The 26,320-nt window shown below is 33.8% G+C and overlaps 1 protein-coding gene across 3 annotated transcripts in view; it reads right to left on the bottom strand.

Moving 5' to 3' along the window:
• The window catches only part of MEIKIN (meiotic kinetochore factor), a 142,569-nt gene that overhangs the window by 42,052 nt on the left and 74,197 nt on the right, over positions 1-26,320 (bottom strand). For all 3 annotated transcript variants that reach the window (XM_074231296.1, XM_074231310.1, XM_074231301.1), the window contains exons 10-12: positions 22,440-22,539; positions 5,769-5,860; positions 4,344-4,427 (exon numbers count right to left, since the gene is read on the bottom strand). In XM_074231296.1, coding sequence (XP_074087397.1) covers positions 4,344-4,427; positions 5,769-5,860; positions 22,440-22,539 — 276 coding nt within the window. The remainder of the gene's footprint in view (positions 1-4,343; positions 4,428-5,768; positions 5,861-22,439; positions 22,540-26,320) is intronic.

Below are 26,320 nucleotides of genomic sequence, written 5' to 3'. Positions count from 1 at the left end.
TTTTCATTACAATATTGCCATCACTGTTATAATGTTCTGGCCCTGCTTACTTTAATTCTACATCAGTTTCTCTGAAACTCTTCATCATTTCTTACAGAATAGTATTATAACACATTCATATATGCTAATTAGTTCAGTCATTCCCCAATTGATGACACCACCCTCATTTTCCAATTCCTTTGACAAAAATAGCTATAAATATTTTTGTACATAGGAATTCTTTTCCTCCTTAAGTTTTTTTTTTCATCACCAAATTTTTATGCTTCCTTTTCCATATGGCCAATTTTACTTTTTAAGGTATTATCATTTTCATTTTTTTGTACCTCTTTTAACCATTTGACTTACTTTTTTTAGGTGTTATTTTCTTTAGTATTTTATTTGTCTCCTTTATTAAGCTGTTGACTCTTTTGTTCATTATTTTCTTGCCTCACTCATTTCTCTTACCAATTTTTCCTTTACCTCTCCTACTTGATTTTGAGCTCTTCAATGACCTGAGACCAATTCATATTTTTCTTCAAGTCTTTGAATGTAGGAGCTTTAATTTTGTTATCTTCTGAGTATATGTTTTGATCATCCTTTTTGCTATAGTAATTTTCTATGGTCAGAACTTTTTCTGTTGTTTACTCATTTTTTCAGCATATTACTTGACTTTTACCTCTTTGTTAAAATAGGGATTTACTTCCAGGGTGGAGGGCACCCTGTCTCAAGCTTTTGAGGTTTTGTTTCTAGGAATTTTTAAGTTTTCAGTTCTTCCAAAGTTGTATGATCTAAGGAGAGGTGTTTTACTAATCTCCTGACCTGTATTCCAGCCTGTGAGTAACCACAAGCACTCTTTTCTTGCCCTGAAATTGTGCAATCACAAGCTCCGGTGTGCCAATGCTCCTCCTCACCCTGTAATTGCCAACCAGGACTGTGACCTAGATCCAAGGATGAATAAAGCAACAGAGTCCTGCTTCAGTGTCAGCAAAGAGCTCCCCCAATCTTTTGATAAGTTATTCAATCTCATTACCATCTGTGGGTTGTAATTTCTAGAAGCAGTAGCTGCTGCTGCTGATTCAGTGTCTCCCAAGGACTGCTCCTGTTTGCTGAGGCTGCATCTGCACTGGCGTGGCTGCACTTGACTGTGGTCCACTCTCACCCAGGTATGATAGACTTTTCCTGCTGATCATCTTAGTTGTCTTTGGCTGGAAAATTATTTGATCCCATCTTTCTGTGGGTTTTGCTGCTCTAGGAATGGTTTTCTGGCATTATTTAAAGGGGTTCTGAGGGGTTTGGGGGAAAACTCTGGCAAGTCACTGCTTTTTCCTTGCCATCTTGGCTCTGCTCTGGCTGATATCACTATTTTTAAAACTGTCATCATTATTAAAAGACAGTTTGATAGAAAGGTTGTGACTGAGTTATGTATGATGGAGTGATTGTAAAAAAATTATTGGATAGGAAAAAGATAAAAAAGAGCAATTATCTCATAAAAATTAAAAGAATGAATATATTAAAACAAGCTATTTTAGCAAATTATATGCCAATAAATTTAACAATTTAAGTGAAATAGAAATCTTCAAAACCATAACTTGCCTAGATTAGCAGAAGAGGAAATAGAATGTTTAATAGAGTCATTTTAGAGGCCATAAATGAGCTTCCTAAGCAAATAGCACCAAGATCAGATGGATTTAAAGATCAACTAATTCCAATATTAAATAAATTACTTGGAATAATCAGCAAAGAAAGGATCCTATAAAACTTCTCTTATGAAACAAATATGATACTTAAATCAGAAAGAGTAAAAACAGAAAAAGAAAATTATAGACCAACTTCACTAAAGAATATGGATACAAAAAATCCTAAATAAAATAAAAGCTAGAAGATTACAAAGAATATATATTATTATTATCAAGTGTAATTTATTTCAGGAATGCACAGAGGGTTTAACATAAAGAAAACTATTAAAATGATTGATTACATCAATATTCAAAGTTAAAAACGATATTAAAAGATGCAGAAAAACTTTAACAAAGTTCAATGCTTGTTTTTATTAAAAAAAACCAACTTGATGATCAACCTTGATGGACTTGCTCATTCTATCAGTACAATGATCAGGGACAATTTTGGGCTGTCTGTAATGGAGAATACCATCTGTATTCAGATAAAGAACCATGGAGTTTGAACAAAGTTCAAGGACTATTCCCTTTAATTCAGAAAAAAAACAGGTATCTTATTGTCTGATCTTGTTATCTCTTATACTTTTTGTTTCTTCCTTAAGGATATGATTTCTCTCTCATCACACTCAATTTGGATCAATGTACAACACAGAAACAAAGTAAAGATTGACAAATTGCTTTCTTTGGGGGTGGGGTGGGGGAGGGAAGTAAGATTGGTGGAAAAATTGTAAATTCAAAATAAATAAAATCTTTAATTAAAAAAAAAAACAACTTGAGGGGCAGCTAGGTGGCAGAGTGGATAGAGCACCGGCCCTGGAGTCAGGAGTACCTGAGTTCAAATATGATCTCAGACACTTAATAATTACCTAGCTGTGTGGCCTTGAGCAAGCCACTTTACCCCATTTTCCTTAAATAAATAAAATTTAAAAAGAAAGAAAATTGAAACACAGAACAATTTATAAAGTAAGAGAGAGCAAAGTTAGATTGTAAAATGGATCATTTTGATTGGGTTTTGTACATATAAAATAATATGGCCAAGATCAGAAGGAAAGTAGAAAATTGGGGGAAAATTTTTTTATAGTTAATCAGATAAAGGTCTCTCATCTCAAATATCTAAATACATAAAGAACTTTGCTAAATCTATGAGAATATGAGTCATTCTCCATTTCATAGTCAAAAGAAATTCAGAGGCAATTTTCCAAAGAAAAAAAAACAAAACACTCTCTATATTATTATTGTTCAGAAAAATGTGAATTAAAGCAGTCTTGCGATATCATTCCAAACATTCCAGTTAAGTTAAAATGATAGAAGGGGAAAGTGAAAAACATTAAAGAGGATGTGGAAAAACTTGGGCCACTAACTCATTTACATGATAATGTTCTCATATATTTAAAAGGAATAACAAGTTGCACATAGCAAATTTAGTTTCATTTGCAATCATTTTTTAATTGTACTGTGTTATGAAAATGCTTGCTTTATTCCATAAATTAAAATGACAAGTCTTTTATTTTTTCATGAAAGTGTCTGTTACATTTCCCAGCTTATAGACTCCTTGATGAATTAATGGCAAAATGATAAATCTAAGCTAGAAAGATCTTTACAAACCATCTGGCTGCAGCCACTTATTTCACTGAGTAAGAAATTAAGATCCCCAAAGCAAAGTGGCTTAATCCATTCCCTCTTTGTTTAACTAATTATGCCTCATCTTCTAAGCCTCTGTTCAAGTTTCCTATCCTTAAAAGTTTTTCCTGCCCCCATCAGTCTTTTCCTCCCTAGTCACTGGTGTCATCATAGTCATTAACTCATATGGCAGTTGAATAAATAGAGGAATGCTTGAAGACAGGTTATAATTTATTGGTATAACTAAAGTCAGAAAAAGACTAAAGGATTATCTCACAGAAATGTTTTTCTTCTGCTGAACTTGTGCATGAATAAGATCTTGGTACTGATTTAATCTTTGAGTTTTGTGGACATGATACTCCCCAATGATCCAGATCACCTTAAGGATATAACCCAGAATAAATCACATACCTAGGAACAGAGCATATTTCATTGTGGCAACAAGAGTTAGCATGCTAAATGATATACCATCAAAGCATCTTTGGGAAGACCCTTCTAGTAATACTGTACATATCTAATATGTATATAGTTACTTATAAGTTGATTCTCATTAAAATTCAACTTTCTTGAGAACAGGCCCTCTGTTTTTACTTATGTGTATATGTACACACACACACACACACACACACACACACACACACACATATGCCAAGCACTTAAAACAGTGTCTGAAAAATATATGATAAACGTTCATTAAGTGACTTATTTTTTTAAGATATATGAGGAGTCATTGGAGAATTTTATCTTTTGTTTTAAAACTCATTTTGACTCAATTGCTCCATAAACTTATCTAATAATATTTAATAGTCATTGAAAGTCAGATAAAAATACATCAATCAAGGAGTAAACCATGTGCTAATGGAGCATGAACTTTGAGATCACTACAAGGGGAAAAGAAGTATTTTATCCTGTAGTTTAACAAATTGAGAATAAGGAAATTTATTTAAATAGGTCAATTTGAAAAATGCTTTAATTTAGAAAAAATTTATAAAATATGATTAAAAACTTTTTAAGGCATAAATCCAATAGTGTAAGGGTTTATTACCATTTGTTCAATCTTCAACTTACCTTTAACTTGCTTGTTTCTGTTGATGGAAAGCTTCCAAATAATCCTTTAGTTTTCTCACCAATTGTGACAGAGGAATTTGTTTGCTATGAATTAAAAAAAATTAAAATATAGAACTGGATTACAGAAGTATATATTATTTAAAGACTAATAAAAATTAACTTACTGTAAGCAAAATAGAACAAAACATCTAACAGTAATAAAACCTATTATTATAAATTAATTGTTAAATCTATCAGGTAGCTTGATAAAATAAATTATTTTTACTCTTAGGACAAAACATTAACCTAAAGAGAATCACATAATTTAACATTTGACAACACAGGGTTGAAATTCTATATTGGTTTGAAAAGTGACGTTACTTTAATTATTGGATAACTACATTTTGATAAATTCTGTCCATTTACTTTGTACTATAATTTTACAGATTTATTTCTTTTTTAATATACCAGAGCTATGTTAGAAACAAATGGTTTAGAAATCCTATTTTCTAACTGCTAAATTTACCTGCTTCATAGTTATTATAAAATTATGATTATAAGATTTTTAATATTTTGTTTTGAATGATGCTTTTAATTTAAAGAAGTAAAAATAGGACCCATTAATCTTAACTCTCCCAATGATGCAAAGCAGGCAGGTAGTTATGGCATAGATGGAGGTACCTATTTGAAAAGACAAATTTTACATCTTTTGAAGGAATACAAAAACTTACGTCAAAATGAAAGGAAATAATTTTTGAATATGAGATTTAATCACTGGAGAAATTCCAATGTGTTTGGGTTATTTGGCCTGGATCAATAATCATATTGTTTAGAAAGGACATATTGTCTTTAATGAATCATGTTTTTATGCACACACATATATCTTTATATATATATATGTATGTATTATATATATATATATTTATATGTGTACATAAACACACGCTATGTAACAATAAATATTCATTAGACACAGTTCATCTTGATCCCTTAAATTTTTTTTTAAATTACTCTTTTTTTCCCTAGGGTAAATCCTATCATTTGGTCATAGAATTTATTGGAAAAATAATAATTCACTCTTCAAAAACAGAAGCTGTATGGACAACTTTGCTTTGTGGAATTTTTTTTTTTTTTAGGTTTTTGCAAGGCAAACGGGGTTAAGTGGTTTGCCTAAGACCACACAGTTAGGTAATTATTAAGTGTCTGATACCGGATTTGAACCCAGGTACTCCTGACTCCAGGGCCTGTGCCTTATCCACTGCACCACCTAGCCGCCCCCGCATTGTGGAATCTTATAAAAAATTGAGGCTATCCTTTGCAGTTTCCTTCTTGTCAATGCTGTACTTCAAATCACCTCAATCCCTTCCTTTACATTGCACTCTCTCCTCCTTTGTTCTAACTACATAGGAAGAAGAAACCCTTCCCCACTTGAGCCTTTGGCATTACCTTCTCTTTCGAACAAGTGTATATCCTTTCAAAAGGGTTCATTCTCTCCATAGGTTTTATTCTTTCTTTATCCACTGGCTCATTTATCACTTCTAGGAGAAAAGAATGAAAACAGAGGGTTATTCCAAAATAAATCTCAGAGTCTGTTTCAAAACTGAGTATACAAACAATTATCTAGTTATCAGAAATAACTAGTTATCAATATTAGCTGAATATAAAGAATTTTCATACTGTCTAAATGACAACAAGCAATTTAATTCATTCAGGTGTTTGGTTTTCATGCCAGCAGTTTAGTTTGAATCTTTAGTTCACCTGAAGTAACCTAAAATTTAAAAATGTCAATTGTGCCACCATTTCTCCTTTGTTCATTGGAAGGAAAAAAAAGAAAGTTGAGAAAATAACTAGCTAGATATAGATCCAGAAAGAAAAACGTTTCAGTGCTCCAGAAGTAAACCAGAGTCAGGTAAGAAGCATTTGAAGACTGCATCAGAGCATGAAAATACACAAAAAAAGAAGAGATTCAGGCAAAGACAAAGAGAGAACAAGCATAAAGAGAACCATATAGTGCTAGAGTCTAAAACAGAAAACCGGAGCCACAGAGGCCACTGATAGTGCCAATCAGTGGTAAAAAGAGAGGCAATCTCTCACTTCAAATGTTATATCTTATTTTCCATTAGAATATTAAATATACTATAATTGCTAAAGTCAATTCAAGTAATAAATCAAGTTAATTTTATATTAAATCCATAATAAATAATTTTAAAAATAAATATTTATTGGTCTTGTTTTTATAACACCTGCATTTCTGAAATGCGGTCTTCCCCATCCCATTTCCAGTGACACCGTGAGAATAAAGAATAAAAGAGACATCCCAAAATCTAACAAAGGTTCAGAATTGACTGGAATTCTGAATTTTTAGTTCACTGCAAATAGTCCTTCATTGCCCCTTTAGTGATTTGGACTATTGCCATCTGTTAGTCCAAAGGAGAGTTGAGTACTTACTGAGAATTTTAAAAGGCATTAATGGTCTATGCTCTCAGTCTGAGAAGTGAGAAGGTAAGAGTTCCCAGTGCTTCTCAGGACTTAATGAGCCTACCTAGTAACAGACATTCTGGTATATTAAATATAGAGAGGTCAGAGGTTAGTTGCAGATGTAAAATAATGAAAATAATAAAATTAGGACAGACAGCCCAAACCTCTAAACGTTAAGAATTTTACTAATTCAGGACTCTGAAAATGACATTTTCTTGATTTTTTTTCAGATCTAAATAGCAGAGATGTCAACACATAGACTTAAGGACCAACATATTGTCCCTTGGCTAAAGGGTGAGCTAAATGTTGTAAATGTATGTTATAAAATTAAATTTCCAGTGATAGATTTTCAAAGAAAAAGCAGTAATTGATCAAAGGTCCAGAACCTATACCCACTGCAGGGAAAAGATAGGCAAAACATGAGAATATTTTGCTTTATCCAATCTAGCAGTGAGAAAAAAAGCAAGAAAGATTGAGTACTGGGGGAACAATTCTACTGTCTATAGTATCACCCAATATTGTTACATTAGCAAAAATAACCAACATACTGAAAAAGAATGTAGTTTTCTCACTCACAATTTTCTATCCACCTCTGTAAAGAAGAGAGAAAGATATCATTTTTATCACTTTTCTTTGGAATTAAGTTTAAAGAATTCAGTGTTGATTTATTTGTTGTTGTAGCTTTATTTACATTTTTATAATCATTGTATATATTTTTTCCTGGTAATGCTTTCCTTATCTTGCAACAGTTCATATAAGACTTCTCATGTGACTCTGTATTCATTTTGTTAGATATTAAAAATAATATTCTACTAATCAGTCATAATTTATTTAGTCATTACCCAATTGATTGTATCTTTTTTGTTTCCAATTTTTTTGTTACTACAAATAGTACTACCATACATATTTTAATATCTTTAGGACCTTACTTTTTGTCACTAATCTCCTTAGGTATATAAGCCTACCAGTAGAGTCCCTGGATTAAAGATATAGACATTTCAGTTACTTTATTCCTAAAATTCTAAAATGTTTTCTGGCATGGCTGGACCAATTAGCATTTCCACTGATAATGAATTCTATTATTATTATCTTTTTTATTATTTTTATTATATATTTAGAAGTTACATGAAAAACATTTTAAACATTCATTAAAAAAAGTTTAAATTCCAAATTCTTTCCCTCCCTTTGGTCCCTCCACCTTCTATGAAAAACAAGCAACTTGATACTTATTTTACATGTGAAGACATGCAGAACTATTTCTATAGTAGTCATGTTGCAAAAGAAAACAAAAAAAAACCGATAAAAATTTAATTTAAAAAAATTATGCTTCCATCTGCCTTCAGGGTTTATCATTTCTCTCCCTGGAGGTGGATAGTATTTTTCATCACAGATCCTCTGGAATTATCTTGGATAATTGTCTTGATCATAATAGATGACTTGATTTTAAATAGATAAAACTTGTTTTAAGAAAGACTCCATTTGTTCCTATACTTTCTTACGTTTTTTAACAAGAATAGGCATTGCATTTTTTCAAAGACTTCCTCTGCATCTACTGAGTTATTCATATGATTTTTGTCATATTTATTATTGATGTGGTCAGTTATGCAGATAGTTTCCCTAATACTGACCAGTCCTGCATTCCTCATATAATGTCAACTTACTCATAGTGACATCTTTGTGTCATATTGCTATAACCACCTTGCAAGTATTTTATTTAATATTTTGCATACAGAAAATTGGTGAATGATTTGGTTTTACTCTCCCTGGTTTAGTGTATGATACAATATTACAATATCATAAATAGAATTTTTGTAGGATACCTTCTTTACCTATTTTTTAAACTTATTTAGTATTCAAGTTATTTGTTCCTTAAATATTTGTTTGCATTTCACTTATAAATACATCTGCTCCTGGATTATTCTATTTCCTCTTCTGTCAATCTTGGATTTATACATTTTAAAATATTTATCCATTTCATTTAGATTGTTAGTTTTACTAACATTTAATTGGGCATAATAACTACTAATAATTGCTCTAATTTCATCTTCATCGGTGATGTAAACACCCTTTTCATTTTTGATGCTGGTAATTTGATTATCTTCTTTTTTAAAAAAATCGAATTTTTATCTCTTTTGTGGATTACCCCCTCCCCCATAAAATCCTAGTTTTATTTATAAGTTCATTATTTTTACTTTTATTTATTCATCTCTTTTTTTGATTTTCAGAATTTTCATATTTTGTTTTAATTAGGAAATATTAATTTGTTCATTTTCTAGGTTTTTTAAAAATTGCATGACCAATTCATTGATCTACACTTGTTCTCTTTCATTGATATATGTGTTTAGAGCTATAAAATTTTCCCCAAGTACTGCTTTAGCCGTAACCCACAAATTTTGAAATGTTTCATTGTTTCCATTCTATTTAATAAAATTACTGATTGTTTCTATGGTTTGTTCTTTAACACACTTGTTCTTTCAGACTTCTTTCCAATTAATTTTTTAAATTAAATTTATTTTTCCAACTATGTGCAAAGACCATTTTCTTCAATTAATTTTTAATCTATGCTTCAATGGGTTCTTATTGAAGACAATTTTTAGTTGCCTTTAATTATGGTCTAAAAAAAAGGGTACATTCAATAATTCTGCTTTTCTTTGAGATTTTTATGCCCTAATACCTGGTTAATTTTTGTGTTCAGCTAAGAAAAAAGATATTCTTTTTTCTACTTCTATTCAATTTTATCCAGAAAGCTATCATATTTAATTTTTCTAAAATTGTATTCCTTTTCTCAACTTTTTTCTTACTTCCTTATGATTAAATCTATCTAATTCTGAGAAGAAAAAGTTGAGGTCCCCCACTGTGTATTGAAATATTTTCCCTTCAAGAGTTAAATGTTATATCATTTGGTAGTTATGTTTTTCATTACTATTCATTATCTATGGTGCCTTATAGCAATATGTACTTTCCCTCTTATCCCTTGTCATTAGCTTTATTTTTGTTTTTTTCTGAGATCAAAATTATTATCTTTAATTATTATTTTTAACTTTAGTCACAGTTGTTTGTCATTTGTGTCCTCATTTGGGATTTTCACAGCAAAATCACTGGAGTGGTTTCCATTTTCTTCTCCAGTTTATTTTTCAAATGATAAAACTAAGGCAACTAGGGCTAAGTGACTTGCCCATGGTCACAAAGCTTACAAGTACCTGAGGTCAGCTTTAAACTCCAGACCTGGCACTGCTTCCTAGCTGCCCCTTTGATGAAGCATACTAGATTCCCTTATTTTAACTCCCTGTATGTCTATTTCAAGTGTATTTTTGTAAACAACATTCACATTCAAAAATATGATTACCACTCTATTACCCTCCAACCTACTTTCTTCTATTTATTCTTTTCTCTTTCTCTTTTTACACTGTCCCTTTTGTAAAGAGTTTTGCTTCAGATCAGTGCCATCTTTTTTCCATTCTCTCCTTTCTAACACCTCTCCCTTACCCATCTCTAACACTTCTAACACCCATCTCTTTCCCCTCCTACTTCCCTGGTGGGTAAGACATCTCCATTATCAGTTGAACACCCACGAATATTTCCCTCTTCAAATTGATTTAGGTATGAGTGAGCTTCGAATGTTGCTGGTCCCCTTCATTTTTCCTACTACTATAAAAGTTCTTCTGCATACCTTGTTTATATGAGATAATTTTCCTCATTATTCCTCTTCCTTTTTCACCCTGCCCATTTTATATCACCCCAACATAAACAACTCACTCCCAAACCCTCTTTCTATGTAGAATCCTTCTAACCACCCTAATAATGATAAAATTCTTAGAAGTTACATATATTATAGTTTCATATAGAAAGGAAAATACCTCTTCAATATCATTTAAGCAATTAATTTCAATTACTTTTACAAAGCAATAGTTACAGATTCCAGAGGACTAATGATGACTCATGTTACCTAAGGGGAAAACTAATGTTAGATTATATTTTTACATATGAATCCATCTATTTCCTCAAAAAGGACAGCTTTTGCTTGTTAATTCCTTGCCTTTGTTTATCCTGCAAACAGAAGTCAATCTGAGCTAAGGTCCTCCTCAGAGGGTGTCCTTACTGTACCTCCCCTTACCACCCCCTCCCCATGAAAAATTAATAGGGAAAAGTTCAGAAAGCTTAACCCATTAACTCATTAAAATACTCATCAATCAGAGTAGGTCCAAATGCTGTAGTCAGGCTAATCAGAAGGAAGACACACTTAGGTATAAAGATACTGTTGGCCCTAGTTCTGGGTCTTGGGGGACATAGCAGGCCCTTAATAAATGCTCCCTTCCTTGCATGATGGTTAAAAAAAAGGGGGCTAAACTACAAAGCTGCCTCAGCCTCAAAGTTGCCTTGGTCTCTTCCTTGGCAATTTACATTTTCTGGATTCAGACCATGCTATAAGTATCTTCTAGGGCAAGGGAGAAGAAGGATTGGCCAATGAACCACTACAACCGCAGGTGGGACTTGAAATGAAATAAATCTAGGAGGTTTTTAAGGGTGAATTAATTAAATGATTGACCAAATATAGAAGGTGAATAATATTATAAATATCCAAAATTCCCTTGGTAGAAAAAAAGGTTCTCCAAACCTCTTTTAAGTGGGTAAGACTGACCTTAGCTGGATTTCAATCTTCTTACCTTCAGTACATGTCCCAGTTCTTCCTTTAATTCTCCTAATTTTCTTCTCTGGGTATGCTAAATAAATGCTTACTCCTTATTACATGACAGGAGGATTGTGGGAAAGGTGTTCACTTTATACCCTGGGATTCCTAACCTAGGAGTATAAGTAGGAAGCAGACTGATTCTCACCATGTTTCTTCTTAATTGGTCAGACAGGATCAAAATCTCATTTAGGTATCAGGAATTAGCTACACTTTTGTTTGTACATCCATCGTGAATTGTGGAAGCTGCTAGGGAAGGGGTGCTGAGTGAGTTCTTAAAAATCAGTGTTTTGGGGGTGGCTAGGTGGCAAAGTGGATAGAGCACTGGTCCTAGAATCAGGAGAACCTGAGTTCAAATCCAGCCTCAGACACTTAATAATTACCTAGCTGTGTGGCCCTTGGGCAAGCCACTTAAACCCATTGCCTTGCAAAAAAAAAAAAAAAAAAAAAAAGGAATCAGTGTTTTCTGTATATGTATAAACCTCTATCATATTACTTGCTGTCATAGGGAAGGGGGAGGAAAGGATGGGAGGTAGAAAAACGTGAAACTCAAAAGTTTACAAAAAGATAAATGTTGAAAACTATCTTTGCATGTAATGGTAAAAAAATAAAATAACATTTTAAAAAGAATTAATATTCTCCTATGCCCAAAGGACAATAATCTGCATATCCTTTTACCAAGCAAAACCACTACTAAGTCTGTATCCCAAAGAGATCACAAAAAAGAGAGAGAGAGAACCACATGCATAAAAATATTCATTGCAGCTCTTTTTGTACTTTCAAAGAATTAGAAATTGCGGGGATGCCCATAAATGACTGACAAGCTGTGATATATGAATATAATGGAATATTATTGCTCCACAAGAAATAGTGAGCAGACAGATATCAGAAAAACCTGGAAAAACTTACATGAACTGATCCTGAGTGATATGAGCAGAACCAGAACAGTCTATACCTTATCAGCAATATTGTGTGATGATCAACTGTGATAGACTCAGCTCCTTTCAACAATACAGCAATCAAATTAAATTCTAAAACCACCTGTTATGGAAAATGTCATCCACATCTAGAGAAAGAACTATGGAAACTGAATGCAGGACAAAGCATACTCATACCTTTTTAATTATGCTTTTTGTTTTTTTTCTTCTCATAGTTTCCCCCTCCCCCCTTTATTCTGATTCTTCCTTTACAGTGATTAATATGGAAGTATGCATAATATGATTGCACATATATAAACTATATCAGATTGTTTGCTATCCTAGAGTAGAGGGAGGGAAAATGGCAGGGAGAAAACTTTACAAAAATGAATGTTGAAATGTATCCTTAAATATAATTGAAAAAATAAATATAAATAAAAAATTAAGAAAGTTAAAAAAAAGAATGGTGTTCACTGGTAAGAGTTGTTGGAATTCCCTCTGGTCCTTTAGATGCAACTAGACTTTCTCTGTGATGCAAAATTCCTTTTCTGGGTGTGTATACTTGTGTGTGTGTGTGTGCATGTGTGTGTGTGTGTGTGTGATTATGCACATGCAAGTGTATAAAGTGAGGACTGAGGAAAATGCTTAGCCTGTCATTTCATTGCAAACACAACCAGAAAGAAGCCCAATGGTGTCTTGGGGAGGGGGGAAGGAAGCTCATATCTTTGTGATCTTTCCACTGCATTATCACTTTAAGACTTTTACTAGGACTTCTGGCCAAGATGGCGGAGAGAAGACAGGTACTGTGCTAAGGTCTCCTGATCTTTCCTCATATATAATATGAAACAAGCCTCTTAACAGAAATTTGATTGACAAAACCCAGAAAAAGAAGCTAGGAGAAGAACATCTACCTCAAGACTTGTCTTCAGGGATCATGGTTGAGCTGGGAACAGAGAGCAGAGAACCAGCACAGGGGCAGCGGGGTGAGAGACTGCGACCCAGACTAACCTAAGGTCAGCCACAAAGGCGTTGAATGTGGGAACCAAGGTCTAAGAACCAACTGGGGCATGGAGGTGTTGGTTGTGGGACTGACGATCTGGGGCTTATCAGCAGGGCTGGAGGGTGAGTTCCAGTGCAGAGAGTTGCAGACATCTATCTGCTGGACTCCTCTTGTCTAGAGGACCTCAGACTCCATACTTTCACTTCAGTGGAGTCTTCTTTCCAGAACAAACACAGTAACAGTGCTCCCCACCCCCAAGGCTGGGCAGCAGAGCTCTCTCAGATGAATAAGGAGAGTAATTACCTTTCCCCAGGGCAAAGCCAAATTTTTTAAAGATAAAAGTATCCAGAACCTCTGCCCACACCCTCTAGGCCAAGGAAAAGGGCCTCAAATCAAGGTCACAGTCACTTGGAAGAAAACAATCAGCACCCCCTACCGACAGGCCCATATGGAATTATTAAACTCAGTGAGCAAAGCCTCTAGGGATGCCCACACCAAACCTCTGTGAACTAGCCCCACCCTCAACACAAGAGCTTAGGAAAATGTAGGCCAGTAGAATGGGGGGGAACCACAGAAAAATTCCTAGAAGGAAAAGACCCTAACTCAGAGAGACCTTGAAACTCTGAGGTGACTATTATTTGGTCTCCAGCACAGAAAGATGTCCCTGAAGAAATCAGGAAAGGGGGGGCAGCTAGGTGGTGCAGTGGATAAAGCACCAGCCCTGGAGTCAGGAATACCTGGGTTCAAATCTGGTCTCAGACACTTAATAATTACCTAACCATGTGGCCTTCAGGAAACCACTTAACCCCATTTGCCTTGCAAAAACCTAAAAAAAAATCAGGAAAGAGCTTAAAAATCAGTTGGAAAATTTGGGAAAAGAAACCCAAGAGAAGATTAACATTTTGCAACAAGAAAACACAATTGGAAAATATAACTGGACAAACTGCAAAAAGAAAATAGTTCTCTCAAAACCACCATTGGTCAAATGGAAAACTCTTTAAAAAATAAAATTGACCAATTGGAAAAGGAGTAGCAAAAGGTAAATGAAGAAAATTCTTCTCTAAAAAAAGAATGCAGGGGCAGCTAGGTGGCATAGTGGATAAAGCACCCGCCCTGGAGTCAGGAGCACCTGGGTTCAAATCCAGTCTCAGACACTTAATAATTACCTAGCTGTGTTGCCTTGGGCAAGCCATTTAACCCTGTTTGCCCTGCAAAAAAAACTAAAAAAAAAAAGGATGCAGTCTGTGGAAACCAATAACATCATGAGACAACAAGAATCCATTCAATGAAACAAAAAAAATAGAAGAAAATGTAAAATAACTCATCAGCATAACATAATTCTTTTGTTATCTCTTCTTGACCTTGAGAATAGATCAAGAAGAGATAACATAAGAATTATTGGTCTTCCTGCAAACATAGAAGAGAGGGGGAAAAAAAGCCCAGATTTCATATTACAGGATTTAGTGATAGAAAACTGCCTTGATATCATGGAACCAGAGGGCAGAATAGTTACTGAAGGAATATATATTGATTTCCTCCAGAAAGGGATCCCCAAAAGGAAAATGCCAAGGAATATTGTGGCCAAATTCCAGAACTATCGGGTAAAAGAGAAAATCCTGCAAGCTGCCAGAAAGAAACAATTTAGATACAAAGGAGCCACAGTAAGGATTACCCAGGACTTGGCTGCATCAGCATTAGGAGATCGAAGAGTGTGGAATGTGATATTCTGAAAAGTAAGGGAGCTTGAAATGCAGACAAGAATTCGTTATCTGGCAAAATTGAGCCTTCTCTTCCAGGTAAAAAGATAGATATTTCATAAAATGGAACACTTTCAGCTTTTCCTGATGAAAAGACCAGAGCTTAATAGAAAATTTGGACTTCAAACAGGAGACCCAAGAGACACATGAAAAGGTAAAAAAAAAGTGTAAAGAAAAAAAACTGCTGTCCAACAAGATGAAACCAACTATAGTCCTACCTGAGATAAAGACTCTAATAAATCTCAAGAATTATAACTCCATTAGACAAAATTTTCTTATCCAGAACTGAAGGATACTCATGACTTTTGATTTACAAACAATACCTCCTTAAAAAGGGGGACAGTTGGGGCGGCTAGGTGTTGCAGTAGATAGAGCACCAGCCCTGAGGTCAGGAGTACCTGAGTTCAAATCCAGCCTCAGACACTTAATAATTACCTAGTTGTGTGGCCTTGGGCAAGCCACTTAAACCCCATTGCCTTGGAAAAACTAAAAAAAAAAGGGGGGGGACAGAAAAGAGACGGGAGGATGGAGGTGACTGAATGGGGTAAATCTCCTTACATTAAGAGGTACAAAGGACCTATCACAATAGAAGGGAAGAAGGGAGGAGGTAAAAAATCTTCATCTCATCAGATTTGGCTTAAAGTTAACATATATACACTCAGTTAGTTAAGAAACTTAACTTTCAAATACTAAAAGGGGAAAAGGGGAAGGGAGGAAAAGGGGAACTAATAGAAGTAAGGGAAGGAAGAAGGGGCAAAGGGAAAGGGGAAAGAAAGGGGAGGGGGTTGATATAGGAGGGCAAACACACTGAAGATGGTGGTATTCAGAAAGAAAATACTGGGGAATATGGATAAAGTATAAAAGGGGAAAAATAAAAACAGAGGGAAGATAGCATGGTGGGGGCAATAAAGAATTAGTAATCATAACTTTGAATGTGAATGGGATGAGGGGCAGCTAGGTGGCACAGTGGATAGATCACTGGCCCTGGAGTCAGGAGGACCTGAGTTCAAATCTGGCCTCAGACACTTAATTACCTAGCTGTGTGGCCTTGGGCAAACCACTTAACCTCACTGCCTTGCAAAAACCTAAAAAAAAAAGTGGTGAATGTGAATGGGATGAACTCTCTCTTAAAATGTAAGCAAATAGCAGAGTTAATTAAAAACCAGGATCCTACAATATGCTGCTTACAAGTAATTCATTTGAAGCAGAGAGATACATATAGAGTAAAGGTAAAAGGATGGAGCAAAATATATTTTGCTTCAGTAGAAGTGAAAAAAAGCAGGGGTAGCAATCCTTATCTCATACAAAGCAGCTGCAAAAATAGAGATCATTAAAAGAGATAATGTAGGAAACTATGTCCTTCTAAAAAATACCATGAACAATGAAGTAATTTCAATACTAAATATGTATGCACCCAATGATATAGCATCCAATTCTCAGAGGAGAAGTTGAAGGAGTTACAGGAAGACATAAACAGCAAAACTCTACTGGTGGGAGACCTTAACCTCCTGCTATTAGATTTAGATAAATCTAATCACAAAATAAACAAGAAAGAAGTTAAGGAGGAAAATAGATTGTTAGAAAACCTAAATATGATAAACTTATGGAGGAAATTTAATGGTGATAGAAAGGAATATACTTTTTTTTCCTGCAGTACATGGCACATACATAAAAATTGACCATGTACTAGGGCATAAAAACCTAATAATCAATTGCAAAAGGGCAGGAATAGTGAATACATCTTTCTCAGATCATAATGCAATAAAAATCACATGCAATATTGGGCCATGGAAATATAGACCCAGAACTAATTGGAAACTAAATAACCTAATTTTAAAAAAAATGAATGGATCAAACAACAAATTATAGAAAGAATTAATTATTTCATCCTAGATAATGACAATAAAATAATGAAACAACATGCCAAAACTTATGGCATACAGCCAAGGCCACTATCAGGAGATACATTATATCTTTAAATGCTTACATGAATAAATTAGAAAAAGAGCAAATCAATGAACTAAACACGCAACTAAAAAAATTAGAGAAAGAACAAATTAAAGCCCCACAATTAAAAAACAAATTATAAATTCTAAAAATTAAAGGAAAAATTAGTAAAATTGAAAGCAAAAAACTATTAACTACTAAATAAAACCAAGATTTGGTTTCATGAAAAAAATAATAAAATTGATAAATCTCGGGTTAATTTGATTAAAAGAAAGAAGTAAAACAAATTGCTAGCATCAAAAATGAAAAAGGTGAACTCACCACCAATGAGGAGGAAATTAAAGTAATAATTCAGGATTATTTTGCCCAATTCTATTATAATAAATTTGACAATCTAAGTGAAATGGACAAATATTTACAAAAATATAAGTTGCCCAAATTAAATGAAGAGGAAATTAAATACCTAAAGATAACCCTATCTCAGAAAAAGAAATTCAACAAACCATTATTGAATTCCCTAAGGAAAAAAATCTCCAGGGCCAGATGGACTCATGAATTCTATCAAACATTTAAGGAACAATTGGTTCCAATTCCATATGAAACTCCTTGAAAAAATAGGGGAAGATGGGACTCTGCCTAACTCTTTCTATGAAACCAATATGATGCTGATACTTAAACCAGGAAGAGTTAAAACAGAGAAAGAAAATTATAGACCTCTCTCCCTGATGAATTTAAATGCAAAAATCTTAAATAAAATCTTAGCAAAATTATTACAAGTTATCACTAGGATTATACATGATGACCAAATTGGATTTATTCTAGGGATGTAGGGTTTGTTCAATATTAGGAAAACTTAGTATAATTTATTAAATCAATAACAAACCTATCAGAAATCATATGATTATATCAATAGATGCTGAAAAAGCTTTTGACAAGATAAAGCTAGAGAGTATAGGAATAAATGGTTTGTGCCTCAGAAAAAAAAAAGCAGTATCTATCTGAAAGTATCAATAAGCATTATATGCAATGGGGATAGGCCAGAGGCATTCCCAATGAGATCCCATTATCACCACTACTATTCAATATCATATTACAAATGTTAGTCTCAGCAATAAGAGAAGAAAAAGAAATCAAAGGAATTAGAATTGGGAACGGAGAGACAAAATTCACTCTTTGCAGATGATATGATGGTATACCTAGAGAATCCCAAGAAATCGCCTAAAAAAACTACTAGAAATAATTAGCACCTTTATCAAAGTCTCAGGATATAAAATAAACCCTCCTCATAAATCCTCAACATTTCCATATATGACTAACAAGATGCAGGAGAAAGAGCTAGAAAGAGAAATCCCATTCAAAATAACTTCAGACAATATAAAATACTTGGTAGTCTACCTGCCAAGGCAGACCCAGAAACGTTTTGAAAACAATTACAAAACACTTCTCACACAAATAAAATCAGATTTAAATAACTGGGCAAATAATAACTGCTCATGGATAGGTAGAACTAATATAATAAAAATGACAATTCTACCAAAACTAAACTACTTATTTAGTACCCTATCAAAATTTCAAAAAGTTACTTTAATGAGTTAGAAAAAGTTGTAAGTAAATTCATATGGAGAAATAAAAAGCTGAGAATTTCCAGGGATTCAACAAAAAAAGTGCAAAAGAAGGTAGTGTAGCCTTACCAGATCTAAAATTATATTATAAAGCATCAATCATCAAAACTGTCTGGTATTGGCTAAAAAATAGAGTAGTGATCAGTGGAATAGACTAGGTGCAGTAGCAGGAAATGATTACAATAATGATTATAAAATGCCCTACATATTCCTGACAAAATACTTTCCTTTAAGCACATCTAAATCAACTCCTGGGATTTCCTATAGGAAGTTATAATGTCTCCAGGATAAAAAAATAAATTTGTTTAACTTTTAAAGGCCTATAAAAATCTAGTCCTATCTTACCTTTTCAGACTCATTGGACATTATTAGCCTTTCCCCATATTGCAATTCAACCAAATTGGACGTTTCTGTTCCTCACACATGCCTTGCACTTTGGTCATCCTATGTGCCAAGAATGCTCCAATTACTTAACTCTGCCTTAAAGAGTTTCTCTCTCTTTTCCCTTCAAACATCATTTTCTTTATTTTTTTCTTTTTTTTCTTTTTATTAAAGATATTATTTGAGTTTTACAATTTCCCCCAATCTTACTTCCCTCCCCCCCACCCCCACCCCACAGAAAGCACTCCATAAGTCTTTACTTTGTTTCCATGTTGTACCTTGATCCAAATTGGGTGTGATGAGAGAGAAATCATATCCTTAAAAAGAACAGAATTCTCAGAGGTAACCAGATCAAACCATAAGACATCTGGGTTTTTTTTTTCCGAATTAAAGGGAATAGTCCTTGTACTTTGTTCAAACTCCACAGCTCCTTATCTGCAGACAGCCAAAAATTGTTCCCAATTGTTGCACTGATGGAATGAGCAAGTCCTTTAAAGTTGAACATCACTCCTATGTTCCTGTTAGGGTGTACAGTGTTTTTCTGGTTCTGCTCATCTCACTCAGCATCAGTTCATGCAATTCCCTCCAGGTTTCCCTGAAATCCCCTCCCTCCTGGTTTCTAATAGAACAATAGTGTTCCATGACATACATATACCACAGTTTGCTAAACCATTCCCCAATTGAAGGACATTTACTGGATTTCCAATTCTTTGCCACCACAAACAGGGCTGCTATAAATATTTCTGTACAAGTAATGTTTTTACCCTTTTTCCTCATCTCTTCAGGGTATAGACCCAGTAGTGGTATTGCTGGGTCAAAGGGTATGCACATTTTTGTTGCCCTTTGGGCATAGTTCCAAATAGCTCTCCAGAAGGGTTGGATGAGTTCACAGCTCCACCAACAGTGTAATAGTGTCCCAGATTTCCCACATCCCTTCCAACAATGATCATTATCCTTCCTGGCCATACTGGCCAATCTGAGAGGTGTGAGGTGGTACCTCAGTGAAGCTTTAATTTGCATTTCTCTAATAATTAATGATTTAGAGCATTTTTTCATATGGCTATGGATTGCTTTGATCTCCTCATCTGTAAATTGCCTTTGCATATCCTTTGACCATTTGTCAATTGGGGAATGGCTTTTTCAAACATCATTTTCTGTATGATAATTTTTCTGCTTCTTCTCTTGTTAGTAGTCCTTTTCCAAAATACCTTAAATTGATTGTATTTAAGTGAGGTCCACAGATAGAGAGCTGGGTCTGGAGTAAGGAAATCCTGAATTCAAATCTGAGTTCAGACCTTTCCTATCTGTGTGACCCTAGACAATTGTTCACCTCCATCTGTTTCAGTTTCTTCACCTGTAAGTAGGAGTATAATAATAGCATCAAACTTTCAGGATTATTGTGAGGATCGAATGAGATTTTTGTAAAAGCAGTGGATAGAGCACGGGCCCTGGGGTCAGGAGTACCTGAGGTCAAATCTGACCTCAGACACTTAATAATTACCTAGCTGAGTAGCCTTTGGCAAGCCACTTAACCCTATTGCCTAGCAAAAAAAACTAAAAAAAAAAAGCACTTAGTAAGAAATTGGCACCAAAGGCAAACCTATGTGTATCAATGTGTATTCCCTTCCCTTCCCTCCCATCCCTACAGGATGTATTTGTATTCATTAACTAAACATTTATTCAACTTTCCTATATGTTGTTTCTACCCATTAGAAATATGGACTCCTTATAAACAGAGACTGTCTTATTTTATTTGTATTTTTAGCATTTAATACAGTGCTTTGTGCAAAGTGTTTAACATATGTTTTGCTCAACCATTCACAGTTTGATATTTTTTTCTGTTTTTTTTTCTCCCTGAAGTTCTTTGAAAATAGAGGTAGTTTCATTCTTTATACTTACAGTTCCAACATCTAGAACTTTGCCCAAAATATAATAGGCACTTGGTAAATATATGTTGACTAATTGATTGATCTCTATTTTCACAGCTACCAGCCTACCAAAGAGCCTCCTCACATGGCTAGACTATTGCAATAGCTTCCTTACAAGCTTTCTACCTTCAATCTCTGCTTCCTTCAATTTATTCCAAAAATATGTGCAGCTTTCTTATACAAAAAAATGTTGTTGTTATTCAATCTTCCAGTTATGTAAGACTATTTATGGTCCCTGGACCATCACCTGCCAGGCCTTTCTATTGTCTACTAACTCCTAACATCTGTCCAAACTATTTTTTGTTTCCATGACACTTTCCATTTCATTTTCTGCTCAACTCTTTAACCCTTGCCTTTAATTTTCCTCAACATCAGGGTCTTTTCCAAGAAGTTCTATCTTTTCAATATGTAGCCAGAATGGTTAAGCCTCACTTTCTCTAGCTGAGCCTCCAGTGAGTAGTTTGAGTCAGTTTTTTTTTAAGTATCGACTGATTTGATCTCCTTGCTGTTTAAGGAATCCTCAGTCTTTTCCAGCACTACAATTCAAAAGTTTCCATTCCTGTAGCACTTAGTTTTTCCTTTAGCTTTGATTATTTGGCCTTCAGTGTGGTCAGTGATGTCTCTGCTTATGTTCATATTGTTTCTCTAGTCAACTCTTTGCAAGGGTTCACTATTGCTTGTTGACTAATGTCAAAACCCATCATAATATTTTTTTTAGGTTTTTTGCAAGGCAAATGAGGTTAAGTGGCTTGCCCAAGGCCATACACAACTAGGTAATTATTAAGTGTCTGAGGCTGGATTTGAACCTAGGTACTCCTGACTCCAGGACCAGTGCTCTATCCACTGCACCACTTACCCACCTCCTGTTGTAATATTTTTAACCTTATTCTAATAAACATTTAATAATCTAAGAAATACATAAGAGTATAAGAACAATGATTGAGGCAGAAACAAGAGTGTGATAAGAGAAATAAATCTGTCTATAATTCATCATTTAAAGATGGATATGTAAAATATCATCTAAATATATAACAATAAATATAAAAATATAATTATTTCTCTCTTCAGTAACAGATAATAATCCCTCCTCCCTCCTATCAGAAATGACATTTTTCTTCTTATCATGGATATCATTTTGTACATAATTTATCTTCTCATTCTGTATTGTAACTATTTGTGTATTTAGCATATCCCCATTTAGTTATCTCCATTTAGAATGTAAGTGAAGGATTGAGACCATTACTTATCTTTGTACTCTCCAAGAACATAGGAGAATGCTGTGCACATAGTAGTTTCATATTAATATATGCCTGATAAAATGAAATATGTCTTATTAGGAAGAGAAGTCTCATTTTTGTTTATTATGAAAAACATTATACCATTTTGAAAGGTTCTGTTACCTTTAGACACTCTTATAGGATGCCAATATAACATCTTTTTGCATTTATTTCTTGGTGGTGATTTGATAATACAGCACACTTCAGATGCAATGCATTGAGCCTGAAAAAGGAAAAAAAATGCAGTATGGTTTCCCCTGAATGCCTTATTTCTTTAATTTGCTTTAGTTCTACTGCAAAATAAATATTCTTTTAAAAAAAAATTTTTGTATTTTATTTTTCCCCAGTTAAACATTAAAACCATTTTGATGTTCATGTTTAAAACTTTTTGAGTTCCAAATTCTCTCCCTTCCTTCCTCTCTAATCCCCTCAATGAGAAAGCCAGTAATTTGATATAGATTATAAATGTGTAGTCATGCAAAACATTTCCATAATAGACATGTTGAGAAAGAAAACAAAGATTCTCTCAAAAAAAAAAGAAATCTCAAGAAAAATAAAGTAAAAAGCATCAATCTGTATTCTGAAAACCCATCACTTCTGTCTCTGGGGATTGATAGTATTTTTCATTAAAATTCCTTTAGCATTGTCCTGAGTCATTGTATTACTCAGAAAAGCTAAGTCATTCACAGGTGATTATCCTACAATATTGCTATTGCTTTATACTCAGTACATTTCACTTTGCATTAGCTCATCTAAGCCTTTCCAGGTTTTTCCTGGGAGGATCCTGCTCGGCATTATTTATAGTAGAATAGCATTTCATCATAATCACATAACAATTTGTTCAGTCACTCCCCATCTGATGGGCATCCCCTCAATTTCCAATTCCTTGTCACCAGAAAAGAGCTGTTGTAAATATCCCTGTACAAAAAGATCCATTTTTTTCCCTCCCATCTTTTGGGATATAGACCTAGTAGGAACATTGCTAGATTAAAGAGGATGCGTGAAGTTATAACACTTTGGATATTGTTCCAAATTGCTCTTCAGAATGGTTGAATCAGTTCACAATTCTGCCAAAAAGGTATTAATTTCTCATTTTTCCTTTTATTCCCTCCAACTTTTGTTATTTTCCTTTTGTTCTACTATTATTCAATCTAATAAATATAAGATAGTATCTCAGAACTGTTCTGAAATCAGGGCAGCTAGGTAGCATAGTGGATAAAGCACCAGCCTTGGAGTCAGGAGTACCTGGGTTCAAATCCGGTCTTAGACACTTAATAATTACCTAGCTGTGTGACCTTGGGCAAGCCACTTAACCCTGTTTGCCTTGCAAAACCCTAAAAAACAAAAAAAAAGAACTGTTCTGAAATCAAGAACATTTTTTAATAAGACTACAGATAGTACTGATAACCTCATCTGAAAACTACTCAGATCTTTTGATCATTTATCAACTGGATAATGGGTCTTATTTTTATAAATTTGATTCACTTCTTTATATATTTTAAGATCAAATTTTCTGGTCAGTTCTGGTCTTTTCATCAGGAACTTTTAAAAGTTCTCTAATTCATTGCATATCCATATTTTCCCCGAAAGAATATGCTCAAGTACTGAATAGACTTTTAGTTATAATTCATGCTCTTTTGTCTCTCAGAATACCTCATATATATTTATCATATATATTTGTTTATATATATAGATATATTTACTATATATAAATATAAAGGATTTATAATCCTTTAAAGTAAGAGCATCTTGTGTTATCTTGTTTTAACCTTATTCTAATAAACATTTAATAATCTAAGAAATACATAAGAGTATAAGAACAATGATTGAGGCAGAAACAAGAGTGTGATAAGAGAAATAAATCTTCTGTCTATAATTCATCATTTAAAGATGGATATGTAAAATATCATCTAAATATATAACAATAAATATAAAAATATAATTATTTCTCTCTTCAGTAACAGATAACAATCCCTCCTCCCTCTTATCAGAACAATTATGCTCTTGTGTTATCCTGACTGAGGTTCCACAATACTTGAATTATTTTTTCTGCTTGCTTGTTGGAACTATAATATTCCTAGAGTTTTCATCTTGGGAACTTTTTAGAAAGTATGTAGTAGATTCTTTCAATTTCTCTTTAACCTTCTGGATTTAGAATATCACAGCAGTTTTCCTTGATATTTTCCAGAAAGATAATGTCTAGGTTCTTTGTTTTTTAATTATGTAGCCCATGATTTTAATCATGTACTCCTTTCAGGTAGTCCAATAGTTTAAAAATTATCTCTCATGGATCTGTTTTCCAGGTCAGTTGCTTTTCGAATGAGATATTTCACATTATTTTCAATTCTTTCATTCTTTTTATTTTGTTTTATTCTTTCTTGCTTTCTCATAAGGTCATTAACTTCCATTTAGTCAATTCTAATTTTTTTTATTAAAGGATTTTTGAGTTTGAGTTTTACAATTCAATTCTAATTTTTAAGTAATTTTTTTTTCAGTGAGTTTTTGTGCCTATTTTTTCATTTGGCCAACTCTACTTTTTAAGGAGTTTTTTTTCCTTTGTTGAATTTTTGTGCTGCTTTTTCCATTTTGCCAATTTTTGATTTTTAAGGCATTCCTTTATTCATTGTTTTTGTTTACTTACAAAACTGGCCTAGTTTGTTTTTTAAGGTGTAGTTTTCTTCAGCATTTTTTTGTCCATATTTTGAGAGAGTAATGAATAGAGCAAGAATCCCAAGCCTCAAAACCCTTTTTGTCTTGGGTGAGGCAGAGTCAATCACACAAGAGCAATAATTTTGAATGGGTTTTTATTCTCTATCTCAGATCTTATTACATTATCTTTACTCCCCCAGACTCCTTTTTCTTCAAAATTTCCCTATTTAGGGGGCAGCTAGGTGGTGCAGTGGATACAGCACCAGCTCTGGAGTCAGAAGGACCTGAGTTCAAATCTGTCCTCAGACACTTAATAATTACCTAGCTGCATAATCTTGGGCAAGTCACTTAACCCCATTGCCTTAAATAAATAAAATTAAAAAATAAAAACAAAACAAAAAATTTCCCTATTTCTGTTGAGGTCCACTATCCTTCTGATTGCCTAGGTTCACAATCTCAGCACCATCTTTGATTCCTCATTCTCACATACCGAGAAATCAAATCAATTTCCAAATCTTGTTTTAACTACCGTAAAATCTTTTGACATTTATCCTGTTTCTCTACTCTTACAACCACCAACTTAGTTCAGGTTCTCTTCACTTCTTAAATGGATTTTGCAATAGCCCCTTGCACTCTCTCAACTTAAGTTTTTCTCTTTCCTAATCTATCTTGAACAAAGCTGTCAAAGTAATTTTACTAATCTTATTTAATTTTTCAATAAAAAAAAATTTCTTCCACCTCCCCTTCCCCCCCCCCAAAAAAACTACGTGATCAAGTAAAATAATTTGGCTATGTCCAAAAATTTATGTCTTGCACCTTAAGTCCCTCACCTCTCTATCAGAGGTAGGTGGCATAGCCCTCTGAAATTATAGTTGCTTATTATATTCTCAGGCTTGTTTTTACAGTGTTGTTATTATATAACTCATTCTTCTGGTTTACCTCTCTTTGTTCTGCCTTTCCAGTTTTCTCTGAATTGGTTCTTTTCATCATTTCTTTTTCTTTCTTTTTTCTTTTTTTTTTTTTTTTGCAAGGCAATAGGGTTAAGTTGCTTGCCCAATGTCATAAAGCCAATAAGTATCAAATGTCTGATGTCAGATTTTAACTCAGGTTCTTCTGATTCCAGAATGGGTACTCTCTCTGCTCTGTCACCTAGCTGTTTCCATCTTCATCATTTCTTAGAGAACTTTAGTATTCTATGAAAAACATTTACCATGCTTTGTTCATTCATTCCATAATGCTTTCTTTTTTATTTTTTTAGGTTTTTGCAAGGCAATGGGGTTAAGTGGCTTGCCCAAGGCCACACAGCTAGGTAATTATTAAGTGTCTGAGGCCAGATTTGAACTTAGGTACTCCTG

Source organism: Macrotis lagotis, chromosome 1 (assembly GCF_037893015.1).
Source record: "Macrotis lagotis isolate mMagLag1 chromosome 1, bilby.v1.9.chrom.fasta, whole genome shotgun sequence".
In the NCBI taxonomy this organism is placed as follows: Eukaryota; Metazoa; Chordata; class Mammalia; order Peramelemorphia; family Peramelidae; genus Macrotis; species Macrotis lagotis.
The sequence above is the reverse complement of the archived record's forward strand: the minus strand, read 5'-3'. Positions and strand labels throughout refer to the sequence as shown.